The sequence below is a fragment of the Osmerus mordax genome, chromosome 21 (genome assembly GCF_038355195.1).
Source record: "Osmerus mordax isolate fOsmMor3 chromosome 21, fOsmMor3.pri, whole genome shotgun sequence".
Lineage (NCBI taxonomy): Eukaryota > Metazoa > Chordata > Actinopteri > Osmeriformes > Osmeridae > Osmerus > Osmerus mordax.
Window position 1 is genome coordinate 3222149 of NC_090070.1, and position 20504 is coordinate 3242652.

The window sequence follows — 20504 nt, forward strand, 5'->3', positions numbered from 1 at the left end:
ATTCATGAGTGCCTACATGTATAATGTTTAAAATGCAACATACTGTAGTATAACTGTTCTCTTTTCTTTGGAAATAAAAATAACTTTTATAGACTGGTTCCAACAGTGTCATGTCAGTCCTGAAATATTTCAGCTATACTCGCTAAAAAACTAAACAAGCTCCTAAATCACATGTTAATGCCCACAGACACAATCTAAAGAAGTGCAGTATGTCAACAACCACTGAAAAAAAGGAACATTGGCCTTTTTGCTACATCTCTAGTGGATATGAGGAACCTTTGCCGAGTCAACCTTTTATGTACCAAATGGAAGGAAAACATTTCAAACAAGAAACCTTCTCTTACTTCTTAGCGGGCGCGGTCTTCTGGAGGTTCCATAGCTTGAGCGTGTGATCCTCGGACGCGGTGACCAGCACAGGCTCCACTGGGTGGAAGGCCAGGCCGCGGATGGAGTCAAAATGGCTCCGCAGGGTGAACTTGGGGTTCCAAGTCTTCCTCAGAGTGTCTTGGTTGTTACCAATCTGAGGAAAGGTAAAAAGAAGATGACAAATATAAAACCCTTTAAAAGGTTTTAGGCTTTAGAGTCTTACATGAAAACAACTTGATTTGTAAAACTGTGTTCTGAACACCCAAGGTTGTGAATGGTCTTAGGGAATGGCATAGCACTTTGCTCAGAACTCAAAACCTAATGCTACAAAAAGAGAAAACAAGCCTGTCTATCGCCACTTGGCATTTTCAACAGTCTTTTTGACTATTTATAACCTACATATTGTTTAAGAAATGCCCACATAGGATTCTGACGCTTGACTTCCGCTTGCTTGTTCAGGTTCAAGTGATGTGGACCTTTACGACTATTTATACAAACACAAGATGGGCTTAGAACGAAAGTTCCATGGGAATACACCCACAGTAAAGCCTACCAGTCAACATAGTCTCTCTGTTACTCAATCTCCTCAATAGTGACCTCGTTCTGCAAAAGCACCACAGCAGCAGTTCACTTTGCTTCCAATTGATCTAAAGTGAGCATTTATGTGAGTAGGGTGTGTCTGTGAAATTGTTTGAATCCATACATGCACTTTTCTGAATGTTCAACTTGCGAGAGCATGACTGTGTGCATATTTGAAAGTACAAGTGCAGTGCGTGAGCTTGCATGAGGACAAAAACAAAAGCAAGAGAGCAAAAGCTATTCCAATGAGTGCTTCAATACTAATGTGCCAGGAGCCAACTCTCTTCCATCGTTGCTGCTCAGCTGAGAGGATTGCTATTGATTTTGGAGCTTCTGTTTGCTGCCTCAGTCACTAGCTCAAACTTGCATGTAAAAACATAGCTGAGCTTCACTTTATTGCCATAACCCAACTTAGAAAATTGCTAAAAACAATACAATATAGTCTTGAACCAAAACAAAAATGTAATTTAAAGACCTTAAATTTTACATGCATCACAAAGGAGAAATACTCAATCACATCTTCTAAGTACAAGTTCCACAATGAAACCTTGCTTGGATTTTAAGCTGGTGTAGGCAAGTTTTGCAAAGCTAGCTATTTTAGCTTATACAATATCCCACCCCCTGCCTTCAAAGCCACTCCCACAATGTCTGACTACAGAACTGACAGGAGACTAGTCTAGTTAGTCCACAAGAGAGAGATCAACTCACTGAGCAATCTGGAACTGGATTTATTGCCTGCTCTTTCACCGCCATTCTTATGCCTCTAGCTTGGTTGTTTAGAATACCTCTGCCTAGCCTTGTTGAAAACGACAGTAACATGCATTGAGTGCAGGGGACAGAGTGCCCGCAGTTAAGTAGGTAGACAGACAGGTAGCCCGTCCAATCATTAGTCTCGGAACGGTCTTAATGATTTGTCGTGTTTATTACACTCCTGCGACACCAAAAGATGTCGGATACATTTCATGTCACCTTCAAACCTTTAAATGTATTGGTTGCTATCAAGATGTGTTTAAAAGTTTATTTTGGCAAAATAATTTGCTTCTCAACAACATTGCCTTCACCATCTTTAAGCTTTTTATATCTCAGGATCAAGACAGCCCTAAATAGCTTTGTGCCTTCTTCTGAATCCTCTATTGCACATATTCATATATGTTCATATTATAATGGAATGTCTAAATGCTATATTCTATGCAAGATGCTGGCAAAAAAGTACTGCAAGTTTACAATTAAGCTTAGAAAACATAGGAAAACATTCCTATACAAATTTGCCAGTGTTCTAGCTTGGGAGCAAGTTATCATCTAGCTCTGTTCATCCTATCAATCAGTAAACGAGACAACAGAAAGCAGAAGTTTAAAAGCATGTTTGCCTCCCATCGTTGCCTTATTGGACTCAAGAGCAAACAGCAACGTGTCCAGGTGTGGCACAACCATTGGCCTCTCAACATTAGATTTTGGGACTTTCCCAGCATTAAAACAGAGTTGTGTGACATTATGAAGGGACGGTGCCCCTGTATGCTCACATCATATGCTAGGCTATCCGCCTCGTTGGCTGTTGTGAGACCCGCCAGCTCTCCCAGACCCAGCTCACTCTCGGCCGCCTCATCTACCCGGCCCATGATGAAGGATTTGCCCGATGTGGGCGGGAACGTCATTGCCTCTACTGGGATGGAAACAGACAGGAACAGAGAGGAGACGGATAGGTTAGTGTTAATCTAATCAGTTTAGTCTCTTTAGAGGAGAAGTCATATGGGGAACAAAACCATGGACTGCAGAACCACTTCATCCAGTCTGAAATCAACTTTGACCATGACCAGGGGCTTTGTTTACAAAACCTGGCTTGTGTTGCATTGTTTGGAGTCTCACACCAAGTTTTTGTAAATGCTAACTCTGTTTTCCACAGCATTTGTATGGTTTATAAAAAAGGCCCCCGGGAGATTCAAGCGGAGACCTTGATTGCTTGTTGTCTGGGAAGTGCAATTCTAGACGGAAGTGTGAGCAGGTTACCTTCCTCTGGCCGTCCGACTTCGTGCTCGTTGAGCCTGGGCACGCTTGGTCGGGAGGGGGGCGTCAACGAGGGCTGCATGGACGGCAGGTCCTCAGCATCCCGCAGGTTGGCCAGCATGTCCTGCAGCTTAGACCGGTTAGGCCCTGAGCACAGCAGAGGAGGAAACAAAAGTGTGATGAAGGAGGAGGAAGGGAGGCATGGACAGGGGAGAAAAAGAAATGTGGTAGAGGGGCGAAAAGATTTAGACAGAGAAGTTTAAGCAAAGGGAAGAAAGGAGGGGAGAGAAGAGTACAATATAAACAGTGTGAACAAAAAGAGGAGAAACAAGTGAAATAGTTGGGAAAATTATCAAAAAGAGATGAGGGAACAAGAATTAAATGCATTTTGAAACCAAAAACGGAAATAATATTCTAGAAAACACATACAATGCAAAACTCACAAGGGCATTAAAATAAATATCTAAAACAGGAGATCAAAGACAAGCCAATAAAAACAATGCAAGCGCAGTTTTGTGGAAAAGAAAATTAGCAAAAAATAACTGAATAATACACAAATTGAAGCTGCAGAGTTAAAGCTCATCCAAGGACATGTTTTATGTAAGCATAGGTGCACTTGATCAACTATGGCAGATAACCAAACAAGACATGAAAACAAGTTGGGAGTCAAGAATGGGACTAGTGATTAACTTGAGACAACGATGTGGAGTAGGGCTAATTAGGGATGAAAAAATCTCAACAGAATGACAAAACAAACAGACATGGAAATCAACGCATCAACACTTGGAGGGCACACAGACACCATGCAAAGAAAAAATGACAGAGATGACTGACGAAGCGTCCAAAAGAAGGAAAGGTAGCAGAAGAGTGCGAACGAAAGGAGAAGATGCGACTATGTACCATGATCCATTAAAAAACCTCAATGGAGCTAAAAGGTCTACGCCCAGCCAGAAGGAATGAAAAAGAGAGAGAGAAGGAATCGAGGACCTTGTCTCACTTACTCTTCACCCCCTTTTTGCCCTTGCGCTCCTTCCTGTATTGTTCCTTGAGTTGGGCTATCAGACCCTGGTCCACATCCCAGGCCTCAGACAAGTCGGACTGCTCATCCTTCTCTACACGCAAACATGGAGGACAGAAACTTTGAGTGTTGATATGTGTCCACAACTTCCTCCAGACCCCATCAGGGCCCCACTGTCCGAAGTGGTTTGAAATGATGAGTGGTTTGAGTTAAATGCCTCAAATGAAGAAAAAGAAGCCCATGATAATGATTGCAATGAAAATAATGATATAAGAACTGAGTCCTATGATGTACCTTTTCAAATGATTTATCCGTATACAATTTTTTTTTATGTGTGGTAGAAGCATCCATTTAATGTTTTTCCCTGTTACCAAAATGGGTGAAACCAGAGAGCCACTTAAAGGAGGATGATGTCAGCACATTGGACTCAGAAAATAGAATTTGTAAGGGTATTCAAATTCTCTTCAGTTGGAAACACAGGGTTGAAACAGATAGGAAAACCATGTCTTGGGGTTACTGTAACTGCACCAGTTGACATGGAAACAGAAAACAAATGACAAAAACTACTGTACGACAAAGGATTCAAATAAAATAATGACAAAAAGGTAATTAATAATGATAAACTATTATTACATAAATTAACATCAAATTCATTATTGAAAAGCATGTACATTACAGTCTATTAATTATGTAAATGTGATTTTAATTCACCACATATTGTAATCATAGTAAAACAAAAATGAATTGCTTGGAGTTGCTTGGCTTCTTTGTACTTGCTCATCAGTTGGGTTTTATGGAGACAGAATAGCTTCAATCATCAATGAGAATGCATGCACACACACATGCGCACAGACGCGCGCGTGCGCGCACACACACAGGATGACAAATCGGTTTCATAACCAGGCGGTTAAGAGCCTGTCACTAAGATAATTTTAGACCATGGTGATGCGTGTGTGCTCAGTTTAACTTGAGAACCCACACTGGCAATGGTAGGTTTTTATACAGAAATGGTCCATGGCAATTAATGACATTATCAGTATCTTTACAGAGGATCAATGGGTAACCTAGACTTTGCATTGTTGCACAAATAACAAAATACTCCACATATCTTGACTGTTCCGTCCTTGTTATGTTTTTGTTAGGTTGTCCATGTTGTTAAAAGCCCTTCACGATGCTGCTAATACTGAATATTGTTATTTTGACTGTTACGTGTATTGATTGTGCTAAGGTTTACACAGGGGTTATTTATGGGAGGTTTATTGGAGGGATATTGCACTTTGTATTGCACTTTTTATGTCAAACTATGCAGTGTTTGAATTCTCTAAAGAGAATTTCGTTGTTTTCTATGACAATGACAAATAAATATATTGAAATTGAAAATTGAAACCTAGACTGGAACTCGGTGAAGACCGTTCTTGAGGTTGTGACTGATACTACATCATGGACAAACTACTTCCTGCAGGTGCACTCAAAAAGAATGATTCTGAAAACAAAATTTACCTCTGTGGTGTTTACATACAGTTAGGTCCATAAGTATTTGGACATTGACACAATTTTCATCATTTTGGCTCTGCATACCACCACAATGGATTTGAAATGAAACAATCAAGATGGGCTTTAAGTGCAGACTTTCAGCTTTAATTTCAGGGTATTTACATCCAAATCAGGTGAACGGTGTAGGAATTACAACACATTTTATATGTGCCCCCCCCCTTTTTAAGGGACCAAAAATAATTGTACAAACTAACATAATCATAAATCTAATTGTCACTTTTAATACTTGGTTGCAAATCCTTTGCAGTCAATGACAGCCTGAAGTCTGGAACCCATAGACATCACCAGACGCTGGGTTTCGTCCCTGGTGATGCTCTGCCAGGCCTCTACTGCAACTGTCTTCAGTTCCTGCTTGTTCTTGGGGCATTTTCCCTTTTCCATTTTCCCACAGTTTTGTCTTTAACAAGTGAAATGCATGCTCAATTGGATTTAGGTCAGGTGATTGACTTGGCCATTGCAGAACATTCCACTTCTTTGCCTTAAAAAACTCTTTGGTTGCTTTCGCAGTATGCTTCGGGTCATTGTCCATCTGCACTGTGAAGCGCCGTCCTATGAGTTCTGAAGCATTTGGCTGAATCTGAGCAGATAATATTGCCTGAAACACTTCAGAATTCATCCTACTGCTTTTGTCAGCAGTCACATCATCGATAAATACAAGGGAACCAGTTCCATTGGCAGCCATACATGCCCACGCCATAACACTACCTCCACCATGCTTCACTGATGAGGTGGTATGCTTTGGATCATTTACATTTACATTTAGTCATTTAGCAGACGCTCTTATCCAGAGCGACTTACAGTAAGTACAGGGACATTCCCCCGAGGCAAGTAGGGTGAAGTGCCTTGCCCAAGGACACAACGTCAGTTGGCATGACCGGGAATCGAACTGGCAACCTTCGGATTACTAGCCCGATTCCCTCACCGCTCAGCCATCTGACTCCAGGATCATGAGCAGTTCCTTCCCTTCTCCATACTCTTCTCTTCCCATCATTCTGGTACAAGTTGATCTTGGTCTCATCTGTCCATAGGATGTTATTCCAGAACTGTACAGGCTCTTTTAGATGTTTTTTGGCAAACTCTAATCTGGTCTTCCTGTTTTTGAGACTCACCAATGGTTTACATCTTGTGGTGAACCCTCTGTATTTACTCTGGTGAAGTCTTCTCTTAATTGTTGACTTTGACACAGATACGCCTACCTCCTGGAGAGTGTTCTTGATCTGGCCAACTGTTGTGAAGGGGTTTTTCTTCACCAGGGAAAGAATTCTTCTGTCATCCACCACAGTTGTTTTCCGTGGTCTTCCGGGTCTTTTGGTGTTGCTGAGCTCACCAGTGCGTTCTTTCTTTTTAAGAATGTACCAAACAGTTGATTTGGCCACACCTAATGTTTTTGCTATCTCTCTGATAGGTTTGTTTTGATTCAGCCTAACGATGGCTTGCTTCACTGATGGTGACAGCTCTTTGGACTTCATATTGAGAGTTGACAGCAACAGATTCCAAACACAAATACCATACTTGAAATGAACTCTAGACCTTCTATCTGCTCCTTGTCAATGAAATAACGAACTCCCTTTATGAGGGAATAACATACACCTGGCCATGTAACAGCTGAGCAGCCAATTGTCCAATTACTTTTGGTCCCTTAAAAAGGGGGGGGCCACATATAAAATGTATTGTAATTCCTACACCGTTCACCTGATTTGGATGTAAATACCCTGAAATTAAAGCTGAAAGTCTGCACTTAAAGCACATCTTGATTGTTTCATTTCAAATCCATTGTGGTGGTATACAGAGCCAAAATGATGAAAATTGTGTCAATGTCCAAATACTTATGGACCTAACTGTATTTGTCTATCTGACCATACACCTGTGATTTTTAATGCATCACTCTCTTGTCCACTATCTAAGCATCATATTCCTGGTCGCTACATTTGGGCAATGGATCACTCGACTGCTGGGCAATTTCATGAGGCCTTTACAGCTTCTCCATTTACCAGCCTTACAGGGACAACCTTCTCTCTGGGTACAGAAGAGCTAGTCACTCTGTTTAACACCATAGTTACAGGTATTCTTGATACTGTTGCCCCACTCAAACTTAAGCGACCCAAAGTCAAAGTTTCTCCCTGGCTTAACAGTGAGACTCGTGCCCTTAGACAAGTGTAGAAAAGCTGAGAGGAAATGGAAAATGGATAAGTTGCAAGTATCCTATGAGATACTGAGAGATTGCCTAGGATCCTATCAGCGTTTTGTTAAAGCCTCTAAAGCAAAGCATTTTTCGGATATTGTTGCTAAAAATGCAAATAGCCCCAAAACCTTGTTTAGTGCAGCTCTCTTATTAATGGAACTGTTCCTTCTAGTTTTAAACACGCTGTGGTTCAGCCTCTTATTTAAAAAAACAATCTAGACCCTACAGATCTTAACAATTTTAGGTCCATTTCTAAATGATCATTTATGTCCAAAATACTGGAGAAGGTGGTTCTTTCTCAGCTCTTTCCTTTTCTTAGTGAGAATGTTGTGTTGGACAACTTTCAGTCAGGTTTCAGAGCACACCATAGCACAGAAACAGCACTGCTTAAGGTACTGAATGATTTGTTGTTGTTCAGTGACATACACCTGGCCATGGAACAGCTGAGCAGCCAATTGTCCAATTAATTTTGGTCCCTTAAAAAGGGGGGGGGGCCACATATAAAATGTATTGTAATTCCTACACCGTTCACCTGATTTGGATGTAAATACCCTGAAATTAAAGCTGAAAGTCTGCACTTAAAGCACATCTTGATTGTTTCATTTCAAATCCATTGTGGTGGTATACAGAGCCAAAATGATGAAAATTGTGTCAATGTCCAAATACTTATGGACCTAACTGTATACACAACTCTGTACTGTTTATAGATCTTCACCCCAACTTAAATCACTTAACTAAAAGGATAAACAATGACAACATTTGTGACATGAATACATACATAAACATCATCATAGGGTTTTGATAGAATCCCAGAGTAATTAACCAATCATTTCATCCTAAAAACATTTCGCTTACCACCCCGCAAATGGAACGCAACTGCATTACACATTCATCTTTAGCCATGAACCTGTGAAGCGTTCTGTGAATCACTGACTGTGTGGGAACGTCTTCTCTCATTGGCGGAGGTAAACAAAAGGTGTTGCTAGGTGACGCCTGTGAAGGGGGTTTCTGTTTGCATGGAGGGGTCAGCCAGGTTGCCAGCTGGGGACACTATAAAGAGCTTGTCATTTCAGGTATCATAGAAATGACAAGCTCTGCCTGAACTTGTTATTCAGAGGAGGTTGTCAGCCTGTATGCTTGTTTGGTCTGTAATACTGGAGCTAAAAGTGTTCTTTTAATCTGTTGTCTCCACTGGAAATGTGTTATTTTGTCCTCATTATGTCCTACTGTCCTACTTTTGTCCACACCAGAAACTTCTGCTCTCAGATGTCTCTCCCATGGTATTTTCCTCAGACTGTTTCCAAACTAAACAAATGGACTTGAACGCAACCACCCCTGAAAAATGTCCACTAGGTTCACAAAGGCTGTTTAATCCTTGGTGTTACTGTTAATGCTGAATTAGATTTTTTTATATTTCAGACCAATTCCTGAGTTTATGGATGTACCATTTCTCTATTACAAATTCCACCTCAGAATGAGAGACTGTTCAATACGCTTCACCATTGTCCTCAATCATGGATCCAAATGGTCTCAGTACCATCATTAGTTAGTTAGTCCCCCACTCATAACACCCCTTACCCCAGTCTCCGTTGTCTTCGGTACTCCTGGACTCTGGTGAGCCATCCAGCTCGTCCGGACTGGCCAGGAAGTCAAAGCCCTTCAGGGCCTCCTCCGTGTCGGGATCGTCGCTGAGGTCAGAGGACGTGGAGGAGGGAGAGGGGGAGGTCTTCTTCCTCACCATCTGTGGAGGACCAGCAGTTGGCAGATAACTTACGCAAGTCCCCAAATAGAATTCAACTTCCAAACTTCTTTAGTAGATCAGAAAGAACCATGAGAAATTTGATTAATACACTTGGGACAATATTTAGTTCAAACACATTGAACACAAATATAAGACACATTGGCTATGGATGAAATCTTACAAAGTTATATTTTTTATTTATTTTTTGAAATTCAAGTATTCACTTCCTAAACTTCTTTAGTAGATCAGAAAGGACCATTACAATTTTGATTAAACACTTGGGTCTGTGTATAGATCATTGAATATATTTAACACAAATATAGAGCCCATGGTTTTTGAAATGTTTGCCGAGTTCTGTTTTTCTTTAAATATTTTTAGAGAACCCCAACAAACTCTGGCTTGTGAAGAGGTCTGCCATTAACCACAGATCAATGAACAATAATAAAGATTACAAATAATGATTACTATATTACTTTTATACTGTTTTGAATGTTCTGAATATAATAAACAATGTTTGATCTATACCCTGCTATGTTAGCTCATTAGAACATGACCGTGGTCATGTTAAGAAGAGAAATATGCCTACATATGAATTATGCTGCTTGTATCACGGAAACTGTCATTATGCTGTTTGCTAAAGCTTGCTTATTCCTGCACAGCCATAAGTTAGTTCTTTGTGAGTAGGAAATGTCTGTGACACTAGAGAGTAGGTCAAAGTTCAAAATGTTACCAAAGTGTATAATGCCATGCAACTTTGAACAAGGAAAATAGGAGGAATGTCAAGGCCATTTTTAGGAGCCCTATCTAAAGGCTAAACAAACACTATCTAGCACCATGAATGCTGTCTCTTCTTTCTTTGCTTGCGAAGCTTTGTTGATTGTCACTCCCCTTCCATATTGTGTTACTATTTAACTGCCCTTCATCCTGTATTCATTGTCCTTGCCCAACTCATTGTCTTCTGAGATGCTCAACTTGAGTGTATCAGACACCTGCACCTTAAAGATCTGTAATAAATACTTAGATTTAGTTTTGAACTTGTATGTGGCAATTGACTTCATTGTCTTGGTACTTTCAGTGTAGCCGGTGTGTATCGGTGAAATTCACTCCTCAGGTATGTAAAAGGCCACCCGCGTCAACGAATTGCTAGCTTTTTGTTGGCGTAGTTGGTAGTGGTGGCGCTTGGGAAGCCAGAGGTGGTAAGTTCTAACCCAGTGCGGGACGATTTGCCCGATACCTCTGACGGAGCTTTCAAGACCACGTCTGTTACACTGGTGCCGTGACCCGGATCGCTAGGTTAGCATCAGCTAACCGGCCGGAGTGAGTTTGAGGGGTGAATGTAGCCGGTGTGTATCGGTGAAACTCACTACTCAGGTATGTAAACAGGCCACCCGCGTCAACGAATTGCTAGCTTTTCGTTCCCGTAGTTGGTACTGGTGGCGCTTGGGAAGCCAGAGGTTCTCATCAGGCAAGTCTTCATTCTTGCAGTTTCTTGTATGTGTAGATGTGTTTGGCAGGCTTACCGTGTCCAAATCCATGATGGTTTTGTCTCTTCCTTCGCTGTCATCTTCGTCATCCTCGTCGCAGAACTCCGCAGCAGCGCTCTCAATGAACTTGAAAGCCTCCAGTACCGTGGCTGAGTCCGACATGTCAGGTTTACTGAGGCAAGGAAGTGAGAAGGAGAGAGTGAAAGGACAAAAGAAAGAAGAGGTTTAGTGGGGGAGATACCAACAAGGATACAGCACTCTTTCTTCATTTACTTGCTACTGTAAATTCCCCCCTAAACATGTCAGTAGCTGAACAGACCGAAGCTACTAGCCATTGTCTTAACCCTAATTTTAGCTTCCAATTCTGTCAAGGCCTTACATGTGCACACTCTGGGCCGTCATTGATTATCAGGCTGTGCTTTCAACTTCATACAAACCATCACCCAGCATAAGCAATCTAAATTCATCCAAGACACCGTGGCGTTAGCTGTGAACCTACCTGACCATATCGCTATCCTTTAGGGAAGACGGTTCAGTGCCGTTGACCATGGGCTCGGTCTTGTGGTCTGATGACCTGTCTCCAGGATCCCCAGCCAGACCTAGCAGCGCCCTCACCCTCTGGGATTTCACGTCCAAAATAGTGTCTGTGTAGCCCACCTCCTGGAGATACCTGAAACGGAACGGGGAAACATGCTTTACATGTCTGATGTTTACATGTTTGAAATTAACGAAAAGGATAGGTGTTGTGGATATAATAGTTAATTAACTGGTTTCCCATTTCATTGCCCTCCGTGATTTTAATCCTGTCTTTTAAAGTCACTTAAAGCCACTTAAGTCATGAATACAGTCCATGTCATCATGTTGACAGTGATGTGACATGGATTGGGTCACTGAGGAAGCCTGTTGGTGTGTCATATGCTCTTATGGTGAGTAGGCTTCAAAGCCGACAATTAAGGTCTACAGTTCAAGTAAATTGCATTTGAAAAGTACATTTTCTATAGATAGGAGCTTTTCTATGTAATTGTTTTCTTAAAAGTGTCAGCGTACGACAATTATATTTTTACATTTCAAGGGAATAAACCAATAAAATATATACCCATCTTTAGTAGTAAATGTTTTAGTAAACATTTAAAATGGTATACTACATTGACTACATTTCTTATCCATTTGGGTTGGACAATACAAATATAAACACACTCATGGAAAAATGCACCCAAAAAAACCTGAAAGCAAAACCATTTTCGATTTACTCTTGAATTCACTTCCAAAACTATCCACAATTTAAAACACATCGTAAGCCCCCTAAACACACCACATACAGTACCTCACTCTGCAGTAAAGCTGAGGCTATGTTGACACCCTTTATCCTTCGAGAAGCCGCTTAATTCTGCTGCGAGTGAAAATAGCATCTTGTACACATTTTGACAGAGAAATGAAGGAAGGAGGAGAGAGAGGAGGAAACGGTTCCCCTTGGTCTCTAGCAGTACCAGCCTCGCCAGTCACAGAAGGGCTGAGTGCCCCGACACAATCCTCCATTCATGGGCACTTGCACCGTCCCTGTCTCTGACACTGTGTCTCTCTCACCCCACCCCACCCCCCCGACACACACACACACACAACATGCCGACCAACACGCATGTACACTAACACTCACATCCATTCAGTCAAATTCAATACAACTTTCTTCACTGTTATTAAGTGCCTGGCTGGCCTCGCTGCTGATTGGTGCAAACAGGAACTTTTGTAATGTTTGGATGAAAGAAAGTGAAAGTCGGAAGACACTGCTTAGTATGTGCCTGACATTCCATGCAGGCTTTTGTTAAAAAATAAAAAAACATATTTCACAATATTTTTCAGAAGAAGTAAAATGTTATAGTCTCTGTGTATACATCTGTGTATATCTCCCTCTGTTTCAGTCTGCTTCACTCTTTTCTCTCTTTCACTGTGTACCTCTGTCCCTATGTCTGGTTCAGTGAGTTCATGGTGTGTGGGGGGGGGCTTGTTCCTTGTGTAGTTAAGTGCCTGCCTTTAGCTGTCGCTCACGTCACTGCTCCCCCCCCCCCTCCCCACACACAACAAAATATAGATTCAATATCAGTAAGAAGATGGCTCACGCACTGTCATATACTTCCTGCACTAGCATGACAAGGACTGTTCCACTGTGTGTGTGGGCTGGGGAGATAAGATCCGGGGGAGAGGGGGGGGGGGTTAGGGTTATGGTTAGGCATATCGGCTGGCTTATGCTCTAACATGACGGAATCACTGACCACTCTGTGGAGCACATGTGACCGTGTGGAGTGAATACTGGTACTGTATACAGTTAGGTCCATAAGTATTTGGACATTGACACAATTTTCATCATTTTGGCTCTGTATACCACCACAATGGATTTGAAATGAAACAATCAAGATGTGCTTTAAGTGCAGACTTTCAGCTTTAATTTCAGGGTATTTACATCCAAATCAGGTGAACGGTGTAGGAATTACAATACATTTTATATGTGGCCCCCCCCTTTTTAAGGGACCAAAAGTAATTGGACAATTGGCTGCTCAGCTGTTCCATGGCCAGGTGTATGTTATTCCCTCATAAAGGGAGTTCGTTATTTCATTGACAAGGAGCAGATAAAAGGTCTAGAGTTCATTTCAAGTATGGTATTTGTGTTTGGAATCTGTTGCTGTCAACTCTCAATATGAAGTCCAAAGAGCTGTCACCATCAGTGAAGCAAGCCATCGTTAGGCTGAAAAATCAAAACAAACCTATCAGAGAGATAGCAAAAACATTAGGTGTGGCCAAATCAACTGTTTGGTACATTCTTAAAAAGAAAGAACGCACTGGTGAGCTCAGCAACACCAAAAGACCTGGAAGACCACGGAAAACAACTGTGGTGGATGACAGAAGAATTCTTTCCCTGGTGAAGAAAAACCCCTTCACAACAGTTGGCCAGATCAAGAACACTCTCCAGGAGGTAGGCGTATCTGTGTCAAAGTCAACAATTAAGAGAAGACTTCACCAGAGTAAATACAGAGGGTTCACCACAAGATGTAAACCATTGGTGAGTCTCAAAAACAGGAAGACCAGATTAGAGTTTGCCAAAAAACATCTAAAAGAGCCTGTACAGTTCTGGAACAACATCCTATGGATAGATGAGACCAAGATCAACTTGTACCAGAATGATGGGAAGAGAAGAGTATGGAGAAGGGAAGGAACTGCTCATGATCCAAAGCATACCACCTCATCAGTGAAGCATGGTGGAGGTAGTGTTATGGCATGGGCATGTATGGCTGCCAATGGAACTGGTTCCCTTGTATTTATCGATGATGTGACTGCTGACAAAAGCAGTAGGATGAATTCTGAAGTGTTTCGGGCAATATATGTAAATGTAAATATTATCTGCTCAGATTCAGCCAAAAGCTTCAGAACTCATAGGACGGCGCTTCACAGTGCAGATGGACAATGACCCGAAGCATACTGCGAATGCAACCAAAGAGTTTTTTAAGGCAAAGAAGTGGAATGTTCTGCAATGGCCAAGTCAATCACCTGACCTAAATCCAATTGAGCATGCATTTCACTTGCTAAAGACAAAACTGAAGGGAAAATGCCCCAAGAACAAGCAGGAACTGAAGACAGTTGCAGTAGAGGCCTGACAGAGCATCACCAGGGACGAAACCCAGCGTCTGGTTATGTCTATGGGTTCCAGACTTCAGGCTGTCATTGACTGCAAAGGATTTGCAACCAAGTATTAAAAGTGACAATTAGATTTATGATTATGTTAGTTTGTCCAATTATTTTTGGTCCCTTAAAAAGGGGGGGGGGCACATATAAAACGTGTTGTAATTCCTACACCGTTCACCTGATTTGGATGTAAATACCCTGAAATTAAAGCTGAAAGTCTGCACTTAAAGCACATCTTGATTGTTTCATTTCAAATCCATTGTGGTGGTATACAGAGCCAAAATGATGAAAATTGTGTCAATGTCCAAATACTTATGGACCTAACTGTATGTGTGTGCGTGGGTCTTTTGAAAGTCTCCCACAGCATGTGTGTGTGTGCTACAATTGAAGTGTGTGTGTGTGTGGGGGTCAAGGGAAGGATCTTCCTGTAACGTCTGCGTGTGTGTGCTGGTGTACCTTAACGTGTGTACTGTTTCCTCTGCTTTTATTAAGGAACATGGGTAGATACCAGGGCTTGCGCAATGGTACACACACACAAACAGGCCCAATTCATATAAAAGCATTAAGAAGATTGGCTCTGCTTTCACTGCTTATTGTTTTAAGAGACTCACAGCTGATTATGCCGTCACCACACACATGAATTGCCGTTTCCATGACTTCCTACTACCTAGAACCCATTGTTCCAACATGTGTTGTTTCGCGGTTTTGCACGTGTTGAGTCACCACACACAAAGAGATGTGTGACAACATGAACGATATGGAATTACCTTGAGGCTGTCCAGGCATCCTTCTGACTTGTTACGGGGGAGGCCTCATATTATGTGTGTGTCTCATGTGTCTGCATGTGTGTGTGTCTCGTGTATGTCTGTCTATTGTGTCTGTGTGTGTGTTTCATGTGTCTGTGTCTCGTGTGTGTGTCTTGTGTGTGTGTGTCTTGTGTGTCTCGTGTGTATGTCGTGTGTCTCGTGTCTTTGTGTCCAAACCGGAGCTTCCCTTGGGAGTCTGCTAAATTAGGTAGTCCATGAGAGGTCACTGTGACATTTTGTGGTGAAAAGCATGAGCTAGCGGTAGGGTTGATGGACTGTGTGTTTATGTTTATATATGCGTGTGCGCACACTCACTGTCTGAGTAGCTGTCGTCCCTGTTTCCAGTTAAGCTGATGACTGCTGTTGGGGGGGCTAGGGACTTCGTTCTCATTCCCGTCATCTGCGTAAAAAAATACATTAGAGATAGAGAGAGAGAGAGAGAGTGAGAGGATGAAGTCCAGGATATGCCCATACAATCTTAGCATCACATCACTGGGTATGAGAGATCTCCATCTGTAGCCTTATGGAGGGGACCACAATACATTACTGTACTATTAGGTTCAAACTAAGGTTAAGCTTGGTCTGAAGTTTTTTGTGGATTGTTACTTTGTAGTTTCGTCTTGGTAGCGATTGAGTTGCTTGTATTTTTATTTACGTTCCGTTGCATGGTTTAGGCTCAAGTTAAGTTTTTGTGGCGAAAAGTGAAGCTAACGGTGGCTAATTTGCTAGCCACAGTCACTGATGTTACTGACGTCACTACGTCACTAACGTCACGAAAACACGCGTGACTACCTGTAGCAGAACATTCGTTTCGCATCTGTTAACTTGGGGGATAGCTAGGCTAACTATATCTTTACTGCAAGGCAGCTGCAGAAACGCCATAAGCAAAGAGGCCAGGGTGATAACTATTTACTCAATTCACTTTGTGATGTGAAACACAATTGTGAAATGTAATGTACAATATTAGCTGATATTATTAAGGAAGTAGACCCACATCTACTTTCGGAAACGGTAGTCTACTATTTCACTGAAGCATTAGCATCATGACATTAGCCTCTGTTGCCCGGGCAACACATACTACAGTGGTCTATGATGCATCTGTTTTCAATCGTTAAAATAAACATTCCTCACAAATACATTTTCGTTGTAGGATTTATTATGACATTACATTACAAGTAAACAATTTGTTGGTGAAATTATCATTACCTGTGGTTATGATCGCTACCAGTGAGCTTTTTATGAATGAGCGATTTTCCACTAAATAAATGTCAAGCTTATTTAAGTTTTTGGGGGCATATTTTCAGTTAGCAGATGGTACTGTTTGAATCGCGATTCCATCTTCTACTGCTGGTAACGTCGTAGAATAATCTTCAAAGGGGGTTCTTTATTAATGAATGAATGCAATATGAGTAGGCTAAATGCCTGAAAATATCACGAGAAGGGAAAACTTAAAAGGACGTTTAAGTCATAGAGATTAGGTCAATTTTTACACCGGTCTGCCAAATTCATTCGTTTTGATTCAGCTATGAGGCTGCCTCTTGCAGGGGAAATGATAAGACATCATATTTCATTCTACACTTCACTCGTATTTTGAGTAAATGAGCAGAAAAAAAGATGCTTTTAAATCTATGTAATCTTTATAAATAAGAAGTAGGCCCTATGCATTTTTATATAAAATATACAGAAATATCAGTTGTAAAAATGTCATTATAAAACGGACCCCCGTGCAACCGACGCAAGCAGGCACACCCTACAATTTCCCCAGAAATTGTACCCTCTCTAGTTCTTATTCTTATTGTTATATATATTTTTTATTTCAATTGTTTTATTCTTAGATTGTTTAGTTCTTAGGAATAGTTAAACTTCTGTACCTTTACTTAATTTAAGATTTGTATATGTTTAGTGTTTGCACCTCCCTGCCACAGTAAATTCTGTGTTTGTATAACATACATGGCTAATAAACCGAAATCTGATTCTGATAACGACATCTCTGACGTTGATAACAAACCAAACCGTTTGAAATCGGTTGAAAATTGAGCAAGTTATGGTTATTTAAAAAGTACATGTAGCACCAACACAATGTTATGGGTGAGCGAGTTGACAGTAGCAAGATGGCCGCCATGTGCGGACGTTCGACTCCGTTGGCCGGCAACGTGGACGAGACATCTAGCCTTATATATATCTATGGTCACAACATCACAATCAGCACATGTTAGCAACGACGCATAGATACGCCGTTCTAGTAACAGACAGCAATATCAGTGAGCCCTCAGCATTAATACCGTAGCTAAAAGTCTAGGTAAGTTGAGGCTACTTTTCACTAGGTACCTACTGTAGAGTTGAAATCAGGGCTCTCAAGTGTCACGCATTGAGCGTGACAGTAACTCATATTGGTCTTTTGTCACGCACTCCCGCCACACATTGTATTTCTCACGCGTAAAAACTATTTATAACATATTTAATATGCCGCAGCGCCCAACCAACATTTCTCTGGCCGCGCCGCTCTCACTTAACCTGGCTCTGCCCTCCTACGTACTTCCGCTCAATTTAGATTTTACAGTTTTACAGTCAATTCTACACCAAAAAGTCGAGCAGGGCAGCTTCGGATTTCTTGAATAAACCGGCTATTGGCTATTGCGCAATACCCTGGACTCGCAGCAGTATGACAACACTGGCTGTATAGTGCTTGTGTATTACATTTGTGTTAAATATAGGCTCAATAGCTCATAACATTTGTGTTTGTTATTTCACTGATTTGATAGGATTCTGATAAAATGCAGCAACTAGTGTCTGCACTGCACTGCAATGCTAGCTAGGTTATTGAAAAATCTGAGCAAATTTACAAATGAGCAGTTTCATCAATAAAATAAGCACATTTTCAGCAACTACACTGCCCACTTCTCATTACATTTGAATTCAGATGCTGATTTACAAGTACCGCTTAGCTGAAATATGAATTGTAAAAACTTAGAGCATTGGCGGTCAAAGGATTCTGTTCATCTTGTTGGTCACGGTAACCCCGCCCCAAGCGGTTCTTACTTTGTTCCCAACAGGGGCGGAGCAAGGGTTGTGTCTCAGGGGGGGCGGAAACTGATTGGGGGCCCCCCTGTTATTAACATTTTGCAGTGCAATAAAATATAACAATAAAAAGTAACCAATGACACCTCTATTGTGAACAGCACATATTAGCCTATATAATAAATGTGTTCAGTCATCCTAGCCCCTAATGTGCGAACAAAATGTAGGCCTAGGCCACTAGCCTCGCATTCAGCATTAATTAGAATCTTTCACACACAGTAGGCCTACACAAATCCATGCATAACATGGGTTTAATGATTTTTCCATTTACCAAATACACTATATTCAAATTCAACGGACTTGGCCAATTACAATAGATTCATTAATAATACTAAGCATGGGTGGTCCAATAATAGGGAGACGTTCCCTACAGAGTTTGGCCGGGAGGGGATCGAGAAGGCAGCTAATGGGTTTCAAGGAGTCCATCAGCTCGATGAACGCTTCCATAGAAATAGGGTTAAAGTGAGTGAGAGCTTCAACATGCAGCATGCTTGGTATAGGGCAAAGTTCAGTGTTGATGGCCACTCCTCCAGGATTAGTCTGTAGTTTGTCCCTTATTACAGGCATGCTACGATTGAAATAAAATTCCACTAGACTATAATCATTTTCTTTTCCGAACTGACATGTATTGTGCATCTCTCAAAACCAGCAAACTCATAGCCTACACACAGGTCAAAACACATTATTTATCAATTTCAAACAGCTGAAAGTCCTCTCTGCCTTAGCACTGCTTATCGGAATTGTCAAGTGTGAATGGCAAGGTTGGGGAAAGCACGGTTCATGCCGTTGTCAATGAGAAATGGTAGAATGCTGTGTGTTTAGTTCATGATTTTCAATGCTCAGCTCACGGTACATAGTACAAAGTGTAACAAATTCATCAACCACATAATCGGCCTTAGACAGATATTCCGAATAGAACTCCGCAAGCGCTTTAATTTTCCGAGCAGCAATTTGACATATATTTAGTCAAATTGTATTGTATTTTAGTTAATCCCCATGCTTGATGGAGTAACATGAATGAATGAGACATTAAAACCACCTGATGATCACGATAATCCTTGTTCATACAACTTGCCCAGGAACACTGCGCCTCAATAATAATCTCACCTACAAAGAAGCAATGTTATATATTTGCGAAGAGATTGCACACAACTATATGGAAAAACGATATTTAGTCAAATTATCTACCATGGATACAATCAACGTTTTGTTGCCAAAGAGAAATTATGAAAAAACAAAATCATAGATCGCGGGGCCCCCTCGGGTGCGGGGACCGGGGTTTACGGCAGCCCCGCCCCCACCCCCCCTCCACTACTGGTTCCCAATCTAGACCAGCTCTGAAGTGGTGCTATTTGCGAACCATGTACGAACCACTTACAAACCACTTTTCCGGTTCTCAGTCTGTCGAAAGAGAAAGAACTGGTTCGCGATTAAGCACCGGCTCCGTACCGGCACCCAAAATGCGTTGGTGGAAAAGGGTTAACTATGGAATCGGCAGGAATCAAGCGCGTCTCCCCTGGAGTTCTTAGTCGAGCCTGCCACTTATCAAAAAAAAGAAAGGGGCTACACAATAGCCAATCAGAAAATGGTTCTATTGTATCTGAGTAAGATTTAACGCAACAACCAATGAAAAAAAAGTATATCCTGGAATTGTTCACGTGATCTACGTCGTCTTCCGAAAGTTTCGTTCACCCACAGAGGAAACCACTGGAGCTCGAGCATCACTTTGAGCACAGAGTAAGTCATGATCTCCTGTTTTAATGTAACAACAAATTCACAACTTGTTTGACACAAACAATGACAACTTGACTGCTGTTAGAAAATGTTTCCCAGATAATTAGCATCAGTTTTTCAGGAGTGTCTGTAACTTAACAACACCTGCTCAGAACAAGTAGTCTAGGCCTAGTCATATTTTCATTTTCACACGATGACTGACATATTGTCACATTATAAACATCTCTCTCCAAATAGGCATAATAATTGTATTAGCACTAAATACATTTAAGTGTATTGCATAGTTGAT

At 41.4% G+C, this 20504-nt stretch overlaps 1 protein-coding gene across 2 annotated transcripts in view; it reads right to left on the bottom strand.

Annotated features, from left to right (window-relative positions):
- The window catches only part of strn (striatin, calmodulin binding protein), an 80005-nt gene that overhangs the window by 26817 nt on the left and 32684 nt on the right, over positions 1 to 20504 (bottom strand). The window contains exons 4-11 of one of the 2 annotated variants that reach the window (XM_067259122.1): positions 15719 to 15803; positions 11425 to 11595; positions 10962 to 11097; positions 9279 to 9441; positions 3948 to 4058; positions 2950 to 3093; positions 2466 to 2605; positions 345 to 520 (exon numbers count right to left, since the gene is read on the bottom strand). In XM_067259122.1, the coding sequence (XP_067115223.1) occupies positions 345 to 520; positions 2466 to 2605; positions 2950 to 3093; positions 3948 to 4058; positions 9279 to 9441; positions 10962 to 11097; positions 11425 to 11595; positions 15719 to 15803 (1126 nt within the window). The remainder of the gene's footprint in view (positions 1 to 344; positions 521 to 2465; positions 2606 to 2949; positions 3094 to 3947; positions 4059 to 9278; positions 9442 to 10961; positions 11098 to 11424; positions 11596 to 15718; positions 15804 to 20504) is intronic. The other variant, XM_067259123.1, reaches the window with a different exon arrangement.